Source organism: Sander vitreus, chromosome 5 (genome assembly GCF_031162955.1).
Source record: "Sander vitreus isolate 19-12246 chromosome 5, sanVit1, whole genome shotgun sequence".
Taxonomy (NCBI): domain Eukaryota; kingdom Metazoa; phylum Chordata; class Actinopteri; order Perciformes; family Percidae; genus Sander; species Sander vitreus.
Window position 1 is genome coordinate 8,683,463 of NC_135859.1, and position 13,411 is coordinate 8,696,873.

Genomic DNA, 13,411 nt, shown 5'->3' on the forward strand with positions numbered 1-13,411 from the left:
ATGAGCGCTGATCTGGAGCGCGTTTCGCTCAACACATCGGTGAACTCGGGCGGCCGTGCGCTTTCGGCAAACGTCCGGAGGCTCCACAACACTCTCAACCTGCTGCTCAGCGATCTGGAGAGAGAGCAGTTCATCCACTGTCTCAATGTGTACCACGCCAAGCGCAATGTCTTCGACCTGGTCCAAACTCTCAAAGTGATTCTCAACACGCCCGGCAAACGACAGCTGCTGCCCATGCTTCGCCTGGTCATTCCGAGGTCCGACCAGCTGCTGTTCGACCAGTACACGTCCGAGGGACTTTACCTGAAGACAGAGCTGCTCCCCAGCAACGGCAGCGCGGAAGTCTTTGGAGACGAGGGCGACTCAACTCTGCAGGAATATGTCAGTTCCATCCATGAGCAGCCCCTAACCTCCGGCTGTCCGGACGGTTTCAGCGCCGCCGCGGAGCTGTCGGCTTCCATGGCCCCGCCGTGTTTCGAGAGTCCCTTTGGAGAAGTGCGCAAAGTCACCCTGACGCGCTCCAGGAGCCACGAGGGTCTAGGCTTCAGCATCCGCGGGGGGTCGGAGCACGGCGTGGGGATCTACGTGTCCCTAGTGGAGCCGGGCTCGTCGGCCGAGAGAGAAGGACTGAGGGTTGGGGACCAGATAGTGACCGTGAACGACATGATGTTTGACAATGTCACTCACGTAGAAGCGGTGAAGGTAGGATATTATGCAGTGCGCGTGCGTGAGTTTGAGCAGTCATCTCATAATTAGGCTACAACCTCAGGTTAATCTCCATGAGAAAGACTGTGTGTGTTTGTTCATGTGTGTAGGCTATATTTTACTGTCCGTGTGTGTGTGTGTGTGTGTGTGTGTGTGTGTGTGTCAAAGAGAACATGCATTAAGCACTGGGCCACGCAGTGCTGCTCTAAAAAGCTGTAAATTTCATGTAACAGTTTGGGGGAAGGGGGCGGACAATAAACATCAAATTTTTCAAGAGCCATTTTTGAAGGGGAAATAATAATACAGCCAAAATTGTACTTGTATGGCACATGCGTACATAGAGGAAAGCCTTACTATTAGTGTAGCATGGAGACCATGCCATTATCTTTCTTCTCAAAGTTTTTCAGATTCAATAAAAAAGTTGACTAAATTGACTTCAAAAATCTTCTTCAAAACCATGTATTAATTTCAGTGTTTTTGAAGTTGTCTACAATCAAGCTAGCCTGGCTCGGCCCTCCTACGTACTTACGCTCAATTTTCATTTCCCTTCAGTACTACGTCTGGGTTTGCGGTATAGTCTTGGGTTTTCTCCAGCCCAATTTTTGGCGGTCCAATCAGCGAACAGATGGAGTGGCTGAGAACGATGACGTTGAGGCCATGCGCTAGAATTGTAGTTCCGTAATGGCGGCGGAGAAAGATGCGAGCGAAGCCATTCGGTCCGTTGAGGCAACGCTGCTGAATATCCAGAAGTTAAAGCCCGAGCAAGAACAATCTTTGCTGAGTTTTGTTGGTGGCCATGATGTTGTGGCCCTCCTCCCCACGGGGTTCAAGAAAAGTTAGATTTTCCAGCTCGCTCTGTTAGTGGTGAAGGAGTGGCTAACGCTGATGAACGCTAATGATGCTAAGCCGATGTCACGACCAAATGTTAGCGATTGGTTATGGCAGATTCAGAGTGGCTCTGGGCAGATCCAATAGTTTTAAACTTCAGCAGAGTACCCGCCTTCGAGGAAGTTAACACTTGTCAATGGAGAGTGGCCAGACTCTCTGTACAAATGAAATGTACGAGTGTCTGGTAGGACCAGGCTACAATCAAGCCACCAAAATACAAAGAAATGTGAACCTAACTTTAAATGTAATGATTATAATTTTATCTGGCCAACAACACAAAGCGATAGTTGTTTAAAAATTAGTTAGGTTCATAGGTCATATTATAATTAGTGCTGTCAAACAATTAAAATATTTAATCGCGATTAATCGCATTAATGTCATAGTTAACTCGCAATTAATCGCAATTAATCACACATTTTTATCTATTCTAAATGTCCCTAGATTTCTTTTTGTCCAATTATTTTTTTCTCATTTTAATGCTCTTATCAACATGGAAAAGTGGATCGGCTTGCTTTGTGCTTTTGTCGCTTGGCTTTGATGAGGGGGCGAAGAATTCGCATCAGCTGTGTGCTTGGCCATCAAGTGGTATTTCAGACTGGATGTGCTGCGATGATAGCTCAGTTCACAACGACAAAACACACAGATCACTTTGGTCTTGTCAATGGAACCATTTGGCAACTTTTTAAAAGTAAACTTTCCATTCAGAATCTTATTGGCATCCATTTCGCCATCCACTCAAAACGTAACGTTAGCCTACTACTCTTTGGCCGGCTCGCAAGCCCAAACAAGTGTGTGCGGCGTGACTGTTGTTTTGTTTCCGGTCTAGACATCTCTTACTTAGATATTCAACTGCAGCAAGCCCCCTGATCTGCCACTTAAGATTATATTAAGCAAAACCCAACACAACGTCAGATCTACAATATTTGCCTAATGTCTGTTCACACATAGGCCTATCGTTGTGTTAGTTGTAGTGGGTGACTTACCAGGGTTTCCCCCATTGGGCCTAAATTTCCCGCCACCAGGCGTACAACTGGGAATTATTTTTTATCTATTTTAAAGATGTTTTTTGGACGTGAATGAGCTGTTATCCCTAAAAAATGTCATCTCATGGGAAAGAAAGAGGTCAGCCTACTTACTGGATTTCCACAACTGAAGCAATTCAAACGTTGTTTTCTCCCACCAGTCTTCTGTGTGTAGGTGTTTATATCTATTAGAGATTAGATCTCTCCATGGCCAACTAAAATCTATTAGATTATAATATTAGAGCTAGCCTGAGCACTTATGTTCTTGAAAGTGCTCAGAAACCCCCCTATTATTGATATACCTAAGATAACCATACATCTTCGAAATCCCTAGGTCTAGTTTGTGTTTGTAAAGTAAAGTTTGTAAAGTTGGTAAAGTTTACCCTAGAGTTCACAACAGGTCATTATATACAGTTAAGTCCAGTTTTAACAAATTGTCTCACTACAATGAAACGGAAACTAGGAACAAACATCACAAATGAATACAACTGTGCTCAATAAATCCACAAGACTATCAGTTTTGTAGCCATATTCAATTTATGCAATTCCAAGACTGTAGGGACCCCAGTATGCAGAAATATTCAAACAAACCATTTTTAGAATAGGTGAAAACAGCATTGAGTGGACTTGTTTGTAAAGGGGAGAATTGTGGGTACCCATAGAGCCCATTTTCATTCAGACATCTTAAGGTAAGCATTCAAGAGAGCCCTTTGAAATTGTCAATTTTTCCCTTTAAAAAAATTTAGTCTACCTTTGGGGCGCTATTTAGCCTTAAACCCTTCCGGACAAGCTAGCATGAAATGGTTGGCACCAAGTTGTGGAAATAAAATACATTTTATCAGTTGTTATTGAAACTCATCATTGCCTGGAACACACAAAAGATGGCATTTACCGCAGAGACGTGTATGGATTAGAGCAGGCGGAGTGGATTTTGGGGAAGGAGGGGCTCGGCTGTCCTTGCCTACTCTAAAGGGAAGGCTCACATTCACCCAATTTGAAAACCCCTGGTTTAGAGAAATGTGTTCCGAATGAACACAGTGAATCTGACTGCAGTAGATGTGAAAGAAATGCATAAAAGTTATGCTAGTTCAGCTCGTTTAGTTCCGGTGTTGAGACGGCAAGACTACACACTACAACACCGAAAAGAGATACAACAAAAATATTTATTAATTTAATGATTAAATAAGGTAGTGTCTCCAAATTTACCTCAATTATAACTTGTATCCTGCTAGTTGTACTACAGCACTTTTAAAAAATAAGCATATGCCTATTTTTGAAAATATTTTTGTAGCTCTTTTTGGTAGTTTGTAGACGGTCCCAAAGCACTCGTCTTAATGTCTCAACACCGGAACTAAATCTAAAGCTGAATTAGCACAACTTTTATGCATTTGTTTCACATCTACTGCAGTCAGATTCACTGTGTTCACGCGGGAGGAATCACTTCACATGGGTAGGCACTTGTAATGACATCTCGAACATTTTAAAACTTGCCTGGTTTCAACCTCCTGGGTGCAAACTGTAGCAGGAGGATAACATGGTGTAGGCAACACCGATTGTTTTTGTTTTTCTCGCTACTGACAGCACTCCAAATTTACAAACAACAGAGCTATGTGTTGAAATCAACCGGAATACTCCTTTAATCTATACAGATTAATCTAGGTATTTGTTCTAGAAGGTGTGGAAACTCTCCAGTTGCCTCTCTGTCAGCCCTGCAAAATGTATGCTGAACTGTCTATTTCACAAATATTAGCTGTTTTGTATTAGCATCCCTGTAGTCATACATAGATGTATCATTAAGTAGGCTATAGGAAAATCACATTCTTTTATTTTCCACGGGATTTTAAATATAGCATGTGTGTATACACACTGTAAAAGTTGACTCAAAATCTACTTATGGAGAACAGGCAGTTATTCTGGGCTCTTTTCGCCACCATGAGCGGACTACGCTCATACTGCTGTTCTTTTAGGGATTGATTGAATCACTCTGCTCTGCCACCTTCAAAGCTGCCTGTGAAAACCCAGCGTCAGACCTCTGACTCTCTTTGTCTCTCCCTCACTTCATTTCTTTGTCTCTCTCTTCCAGCTTTCTCTCTTTCTGTAGTTAGAGTTGTGAATTCTTTTTAGAAACTCTGACAGAATATTAAACCAGGAGACTCTCCACTGAGGAATGTGTATCAATAAAATTTGCCTCGCCACATGAAACTTAAAAAGGAAATATGTATTTGTGGGGCATTTCAGTGATGTTTGCTCTACAGTCTGCCTATATATTTCTGTATGAAATTTGGAGTCTAGGAGCAGAGGCTCTCTGTGTGCTGTGTCACCAGCTAAAGCTAAATAGTAAATAATTACTTAAGTAAAACTGTATGAAGAAGAAGTACTGGGGGTAATGCAGATGCACTTCATATAGACAGGGATAATTCAAACTAGTGCAAGACAACATGTTTATGTTTTTAGTTCACCAATTTTTATTTACATCTATTCATACTTTTTATATGAATATTGAATGAATAAATTGTTTTTTACGTTTGCATTTAGCCATCTCTCCTTTGTGAGATGGGGCAGAATAGAGGTTAAGACTTAGATAACAGTACTAAATTGGACGTCTTTACTGTAAGTTAGTTAGGGAAGGTGTATTGTTAGTTCTAACAGCTGGTGTCACCTTAGGGGTCGGAAAAGGGTTTGTTTGTTTTGCTGTCACTCAAAGTCAAATGATTGTTCACTTTTCTCACCTGACTATTTGGTCAACATTTTTTCTGCACTATTTTACCTGTCTGTTGTTTAACTGCCATTGCACAGCTTATCACTCACAGAAGCAGTTTGAACAGGGACCTTAACTTTGTCAGCTAGAATGTCAAGGGTCTGAACCACCCGGTTAAGAGGAAAAAAGCCCCTAGTACATCTAAAAGACTTGTGGGCAGGAATTGCCTTTCTTCAGGAAACCCACCTTTGAAGGCCAGACTATTTGAGATGTGGGTGGGTGGGGTAGCCTTTTCATTCTACTTTCCAGGCTAAGGCGATGGGCGTTGTCATATTGATTGATAAGAACGTAACTTTTACCCCCCTCGGACTTCATAGCAGACCCAAATTACTACATTCTAGTTGCAGGCCAACTTTACAACACAACATCATGCTAGCAAATATATAAGCTCCTAACTTTGACGATGCCCAGTTTTTCCATCGACTTATCAAATTACTTCCAGATCTAAATTCATACCTGCTTATGATGATTTGTTTAGACCCTGGGATGGACAGGTCATCAGCCAGTCTTGGCTACATACAATCTTTCCTCTCAGAATTTAGCATTACTAATACTGTATATGGCGTTTCCAAAAAGTAGGGAGTACTCCTTTTTTTCTCATGTACACCACAGCATAATTGACTATTTTTTCACAGACAATAAATTGACCCCCCCCTTCATTCGATCATGCGAATACCAAACCATAGTAATCTGACCTGAAAATAATTTTACCTGAAGCAAGAGCTACTAGAAGAAACTGGAGGTTCAACTCCCTTTTATAAGCTGATGAAAAGTTTGGGAAATTGCTGTCATAACAAATTCTCTTATTTTTGGAAATTGTATTAATTGAAGGATCTGGTGGGATTATATTTAACTGGAATGATACTGTATATAATTTCATGGGACTAATAAATATATTTATTGTTTGATTAAATACTATATATAGTACTACAGTATAATCTCTATATTATATTATATATATATATATATATTCTGTGCCAGAGTGATGCCATATTTTGTTTGAACATAATATTTCACAGCAGTGTGCTGTTTGTCTAACCTTGGCCACTGTTTGAATTTATTTTTAAACAATGACTGCATTTTACTTGTGTGTGGAGAAACAACATTACATAATCACAACCAAATGACTCCACTAGCACATCAGGCCCTCAACAAGCTCCAAAAATAGCAACTCTTTTTTAGATTGCTCCATGCTGGATGGAGGAGGAAGTATTTCAATAGGTGAAGTTATCCTTTGCTGTCAGTTTGATAAGGCCATCATGATATGACCTCTTGTTATTAGAACAAACCTTGTTCACTACTTGGCTCCCTTAGCTGTTTTTCCTATAAAAACTGCTAGATGCTGCTGTTGTCAAGTGTCCTTGAATACAGCTCTCCATTTTTCAAAGCCCATATTCTAGATAACAGGCGTGTGTGGGCAAGCCGATGGGAATCAGCTCCCTGATGTGGAGGAGCAGCCTGACATGTATTGTAGCTACAGTAGATCAGAAAGCAGAACAGATGTCACAATATTGTGTATGTTTGTGTGTGTGTGTGTGTGTGTGTGTGTGTGTGTGTGTGAGAGAGAGAGAGAGAGAGAGAGAGAGAGAGAGAGTGCGAGAGAGAGAGAGAGAGAGAGAGAGAGAAAGATGAATTCATACGTCAATATATTTTTCAAAATTGTTTTTGTCAAGATTACTTTCACACAGAAAGTGAATATTGCTCAGCGAATATTGCTCAGTGATAAAGCAACGTAATTTTTTTTCAGAACAAGGTTGATTTTTCTCAGCATCACATTGTGTTGTTTACTTGTGAGGATCATAATACAACAACAGGAGGATGTATAGACGGCAACCTGTACTACTTTCAACTTGACAAAGACAGCTTGTTTCAGTTCTTACCTTTCACAATAAAAGCCCTAGACATATGCTGCAGTCTAGTCCATGGCAACACTGCATAACTGTGTACCAGTTTACCAGCGAGTATTTCGCTAAAAGAAAACCAAATAGGGGGAGCTAATTCCTGTCACTTTACTTTGCAGGCGAGGAGGAAGGAGATTTGAGATGACAGTCAATTTAACTCAATATACTTCCTACATACACACACACACACACACACACACACACACACACACACACACACACACACACACACACACACACACACACACACACACACACACACACACACACACACACACACACACACACACTCAAAGTTAATATGTTTAAAGTCAGACAGTGGGTTAGCTGCCAGATCTTGAGTTACTCTTCATACTGTTCGCTTCTTTATGTGCTGCTGTACATCGTCTGCTTCTCTATCAAGCCCCCAGGAACACCGCCAGGCTTTGATGCAAACATGGGCATAATGCCAACGGTGGAATTGCCTAATAGTCATTATGTTTTAAAAGTTGTAACATGCGCACAAAATAGGGTGGCCAACTTTGCCACTATGAACTAATTGACAAAAGGTGGCCTGCTGCAGCAGTGCAGGTATGGTTTTGTGTGTTGTTTTAAGCCATTTGTCATAATGATAGCTAATCTCTTAATTAAATATGAATAGGCCTACATAACTCTCATGCCTTGGAAACTTAAGGTAGGTTTAATAATAGTTTAATTTGCGCATTTCTGTGGAAGCATGTTGAGTCAAGTCATTCTCACCTCCATGGCCAACAAAAAATTCCCTGCAATATAAAATATAGAAGGCTTTCGTTGAGTCAACGCTGATGGGCTTAACCCACTTCTTTTTTTACTTCCCATTGTTTATTGCAGCTGCACAGTCTTTTCTTTTTTGCAGGATTGTCCATATTTGCAGTTTAATCCATATTTCCACATGCCAAATCGACTGAACAGCGTTACATATTGCCGTAATTTTCCTTTTTTGCGAAGGTATTTTCCGTATTTACTGATGCGTGTGTGGAGGGGGCTGTGATTCGATGATGACAGGTGTCGGTGATTATTCTCAAGAGTCGTGATCAGCACTGCTGCTGTTGCTGTTTGTCAGTCAGTGGTTACACCAGCGTAGCAGGCAATAAACAGGACAAGGGAGGTCACGTATGGGACAAATACATTAGGCCCAATATAAGGGACGTCCCGGCGAATACGGGACAGTTGACAACCCTAGCACATACTGTAATGAACGCAAGGAGCTCCACGGGACTCAGCACTGCTGAGCCGCCCTGCACTGCAGGCTCATATGACGGTTCTCTTGAGTGCCTGTAGCTGTAGTTCCAGACCATCCCCACGCTGCAGAGTGGAGGAGGCTAATCTGGCTAGTCCAAATAGCCTTCCGGGTTGGGAGAAAAACGTGCATTTCTTTAAACCAATCACAATCGTCATGGGTGGCTAAGCTCCGCACGGAGCCGTTGTAAAATAGTTGTGCGAGAGAAAACTCAGATTGGACAGATAGTCAAGATAGCTGTCTCAATTTACCATGAAAAGATCTGAGGACCAGTCAACCATAGTCCTCATAAATCCTCTGGAGTTTAAAATTCCAACACAAAGAAAGCGAAAGAGCAAAAATCCATCATGCATCCGGCGGAATTTCCTGCTGCACCGGAGCAATCCCCGAAGTGTAACATCAAGGATATATTCTACTGTAGCTGTAATACTCGATATAATGGCTGTTATTCATCATTTGAGGGCTGTATGCTGTAAAGCCTGTAACATGGATGTAATGTCTCTTTTCCCAAACTGCCGGCTATCGGCTAGTAGCTAGTAGCACGACATAATGATTACTTCTCCTTGGTTCGCTTATTACATCCATGGGTTTATTTTAATACGCATTTAAACGATGAGGGACAACGAAAACCCAATGTTTGATGTTAGTGAATATATAGTAATTCATCTGACATAATCCCTCCTAAACAGCTGCTGCAGCTAATTTGGATGTATTGCAGCTAGTAGGCTACCAAACTCGAGCCAGCAAGCTCGTGAACGTGTGGTGTTGCTACGACAACGCAAATTGTTATTCTGTGAGTTGAGCCTAACTGGAAGGCGGCAAGCCCCCAGGAAGAGCGCCATGTCTTAAAGCCACCATGGGCTAAGCGGATAAGGGTGGAACTGCACCCCATGGCCCAGAAAGACTTTTCACATAGACTTTGCATGGCGAAAGAAACTTCTATATTTCAGCAGATAATTTTTTTGGGGTACATCAACTTACCAGCCCAACACTTAAAGGGTCCTTGTTTAAAACGTCATGTTTTTAACATTTTTAACATTCACTAGTAGCCGAATCCAGAGTTATTAAACTAGGTATGATGAACGCGCATAATGGACGCGAGCAGACCCGCTGGACTGTGCCCGCCCGCTCACATGACTGTTTTCCCGAGGTCCTGTAGCTGTAATAATGGATATAGCTAATGGTTGTAATTCACCATGTGTTCTATTAATACGTCCATGGTATTATCTTATGATACATCTGAGGGATGTATGTATACTGTAAAGCCTGTAACGTGGATGTAACGTCGTTAGCGTTTCCCAAACTGGCGGGGCTATCGGCTAGATGCTGCATCAGCGGTAGTTAGCATGGATGTATTAAGAGAATGGTAACACTATACATAGCTATATGCCTACATAACGTTACTACTGACATAGTGATTACATCGCCTTGGTTCTCTCTTATGATACATCCGAGGGCTGTATGCTGTAAAGCTTGTAACGTGGATGAACTCTGTTCACGAAACTGCAGGCTAACTTTAGTAGCTAGCGCTAGCTAGTATCTAGCTAGTAGCACGACATAATGATTAAATCTCCTTGTTTGTCTAAATACATCCATCGTTAGATAAGCATGTAAACGATCAGTAACAATGAAAACACAATGTTTAACGTCAGTGAATATTTTAGACAATGAAAACGGCGAGTTCATGAGTTCGCATACTTGTAAGAGACACGAGAGAGAAGACATGCATGAACGAGCATGTTGCTACCGGTTGCTACAACAACACAAACTGTTGCTGGTGCACATGTCCATCATGATGTCATGGGCCAGTCAACGCGGAAGATCCGAGCTCCATGATTGCTTTATGCGCTTTTGAGCACTCTCATTGGAATGTATAGGGCTTCCCGCCGAACACTATATCCAGTTCTCTTAATACATCCATGGGAGGCGGGGGGTTAAAGGAATTGCTAATGCATATGTCCATTATGATGTCATGGGCCAGAGCGGAAGATCCAGGTATCTTTTTAGCTTCATGAGTGCTTCACGCGTCGAGCGCTGTATCCAGTTCTCTTAATACATCCCTGTTCTCTATGCACACACCAGTGTATTATGTGAAGCTAATGCACCATGGGACACATCACTGCATGTGCAAGTCACAAATAAAGGGGGGATGAGAGAGAGAGAGAGAGAGAGTGAGAGCGAGAGCGAGAGCAGTACTGGAAACACACTAACACACTTTCAGCACACTGTGCATATTCTGTCGGATAACTAGTTATATAAGCATAATGTTTATATGTGTATGTATCTATTCCATATTTGCTTTATAGGAAAAATATGTAATATTTCGGCATTAAAAAGTCTAAAAATGACTATACCTACTGTACGTATGTTATATTTTTGTTGAGTTGTGTACTTTCATTATCCCGAACGTTTCCAACAATGTTCAAACACAGTGAAATCTGTCATTTTATTTCAATGACACAGGACTTTTCGTTTGGTCGCCTGTCAGTGGCGTCATATAACCTTTGACCCCTCTAGTTATAACTTCTGTCAAAACACGGGAACCAGCTTAATGTTACACCCCCACTTTCGCGTGTAGCTGTCTTTACAGTTAAATTTAGCCGACAAAAGGTGACTGTCCTGCATGAATAAAACTTTAATGGATAAACTTGTCCGTTAACAGATACATTTTAATCTGCAATGGTTGTAACAATGTAAACTACAACTCCCACAATCCCATCAACTTTATTGTCAATTCTGCAATATGTGCCGGACATACAGAGCAATTGAAAATACGTTTCTCTCCGACCCACGGTGCAATAAGGACACGTACAACAACTATAATATAAAAAAAAGATAAGAAATATATACAAATAAGACAAAGAAAGATACGTTATATATACAATTAAAAAGATAAGTACTATGTCCAGGGTTCTTGGGGGCAGAGGGGAGGGGAGGGGGAGGGAGAGAAGGGAGGTTGTTGAGCTTCCTGACAGCCTGGGGAATGAAGCTGTTTGCCAGTCTGGTGGAATGCCGGATGCTCCGGTACCTTCTCCCAGATGGCAGGAGGCTGAAGAGGCGGTTTCAGGGGTGGCTGAGGTCAGCCACAATGCTGGTTGCTTTGCGGGTGAGGCGGGTTTGGTAAATGTCCAGGAGTGAGGGGAGTGGGACACTAATGATCCGCCCAGCAACCTTCACTTACGGCAGGGTCTTACGGTTGGAGGCAGTGCAGCTCCCTTACCACACAGTGATGCAGCTGGACAGGATGTTCTCAATGGTGCCCCTGTAGAAGGAACACATGATGGGTGGCGGGGTCCCGCTTTCTTCAGTTTGCGGAGGAAGTAGATGTCATCATCTATCATAATCTGTGTTTAGATCCACATTGTTTTGATTGAGAGACCCCTAGAGGCAGATAATATTGTACTTTTAATAGGAAAATCAAAAACAACCCGAAACTATTCAAATTTGATTAAATGTTGTGTCTAGAAAAAGGTTGGGTTATTAAATAAAAAGTGTATAGACAAGTTCAATTAACCTCATCGTGAACGTCATCATACCACAACAATGAAATTGTGTTTTGTGCCTGTACATTACCTCACATATAGGCATCTTCCTTCTTTGTTACGTTATTGCACGGCTGATTGGTTGATTAATGGTAGTACACCATGCAGTCCGTCTGACAGACACAGAACCCGGTTTGAAACTCTCTGGATGAGACAAAGTTTAGGGAAGCTGCTCTTATACCCCCTAGTGTCAGCCCCCTCCCCTTTTAACACCAACACACAGGACATTGCTCTCTCCCCTGCTCATCTGCTTCAAAGCTGCCTCTCCTCCTTCACGCCCTGTGGACGACCTTCTAGTGACCAAGTTGGTCACCAAAGCAAAGGTTTCCACCTGCTCTCTGGACCCAATGCCTACAGACCTGGTCAAAGCATGTCTGTCTGTCCCGTGTCCCATCATGGTGGATGTCATCAACTGCTCCTTGGAATCTGGTGTACTACCCACCTAGACCACACTCATCAAAATCACAAATGATCTACTCACCACCAGGGGCGTTTCTAGGACTTGAGTAGATTTGGGTCTTAGCCCGGACCCATTTAAATAAACTGAATGCAATGCAAAACAGCAATTGGCTTGCCCAGCTTTGTTAATAGCCTGTGTATGTTCATTTTATCTGGCCACATTGTATATGTTAGTTAGATGGCAGCAACATCTGATGTTGACCCTGCCTACATAGCGTGCTTCAAGGCTGCATTCACAATGCACCTCAACGTGCGAAAGGAGAACTCAAAACTGTGGTGGTTAAAGGTAGCAACCTGTCTAGATCATAGGTTCAAGGACCGTAGGTGCAGGAGTAGAGAGAGGAGAGGTGTGGGAAAGCTGAGTGAGATGCTGAAGATGGAGAACCTGCACCACAGGCCTCTGGAGAAAAAGTGGAGCCAAAGCCACCAAAGAAAAAGATGGCCTTCTGATGGGATCAGAGTCAGAGTCTGATGATGAGGTACTCTCCACAGATACACAGATCCACAGTGAGGTATAAGGCAGAGGCCTGTGTCAGCATGGAAACATGTCCACTACAGTGGTGGTCATCACAAGCAGGTGCATATGGGGGCCCATATGTCAAATCGGGAACTGATCTGTGGATCTGTGGCAGGCAACATTCTGCAGAAGAAAGTCAGCTTTATAATCTGAAAATCTGAACAAGCTAGTCTGCCTGGTCAGCTGGTTGAAAGAAGAGTAGAAAGGGCTCATGTGGTAGAACGGTCACCTACCAATCAGGATGTTGGTGGTTTGATCCCTTGCCCTGCAGTCCCATGTCAAAGTATCCTTAGGCAAGACACTGAACCCTGAATTACTCCTGATGCTGTGCCACTGGTGTGTGAATGTGTGAATGTTTATC

The 13,411-nt window shown here is 42.4% G+C and overlaps 1 protein-coding gene across 1 annotated transcript in view; it reads left to right on the plus strand.

The window, feature by feature from the left end:
• Window positions 1-13,411, plus strand: part of whrnb (whirlin b) — a 163,324-nt gene continuing 149,913 nt past the window's right edge. Inside the window, exon 1 of the mRNA XM_078249619.1 lies at window positions 1-702. Within this exon, the coding sequence (XP_078105745.1) occupies window positions 1-702 (702 nt within the window). The remainder of the gene's footprint in view (window positions 703-13,411) is intronic.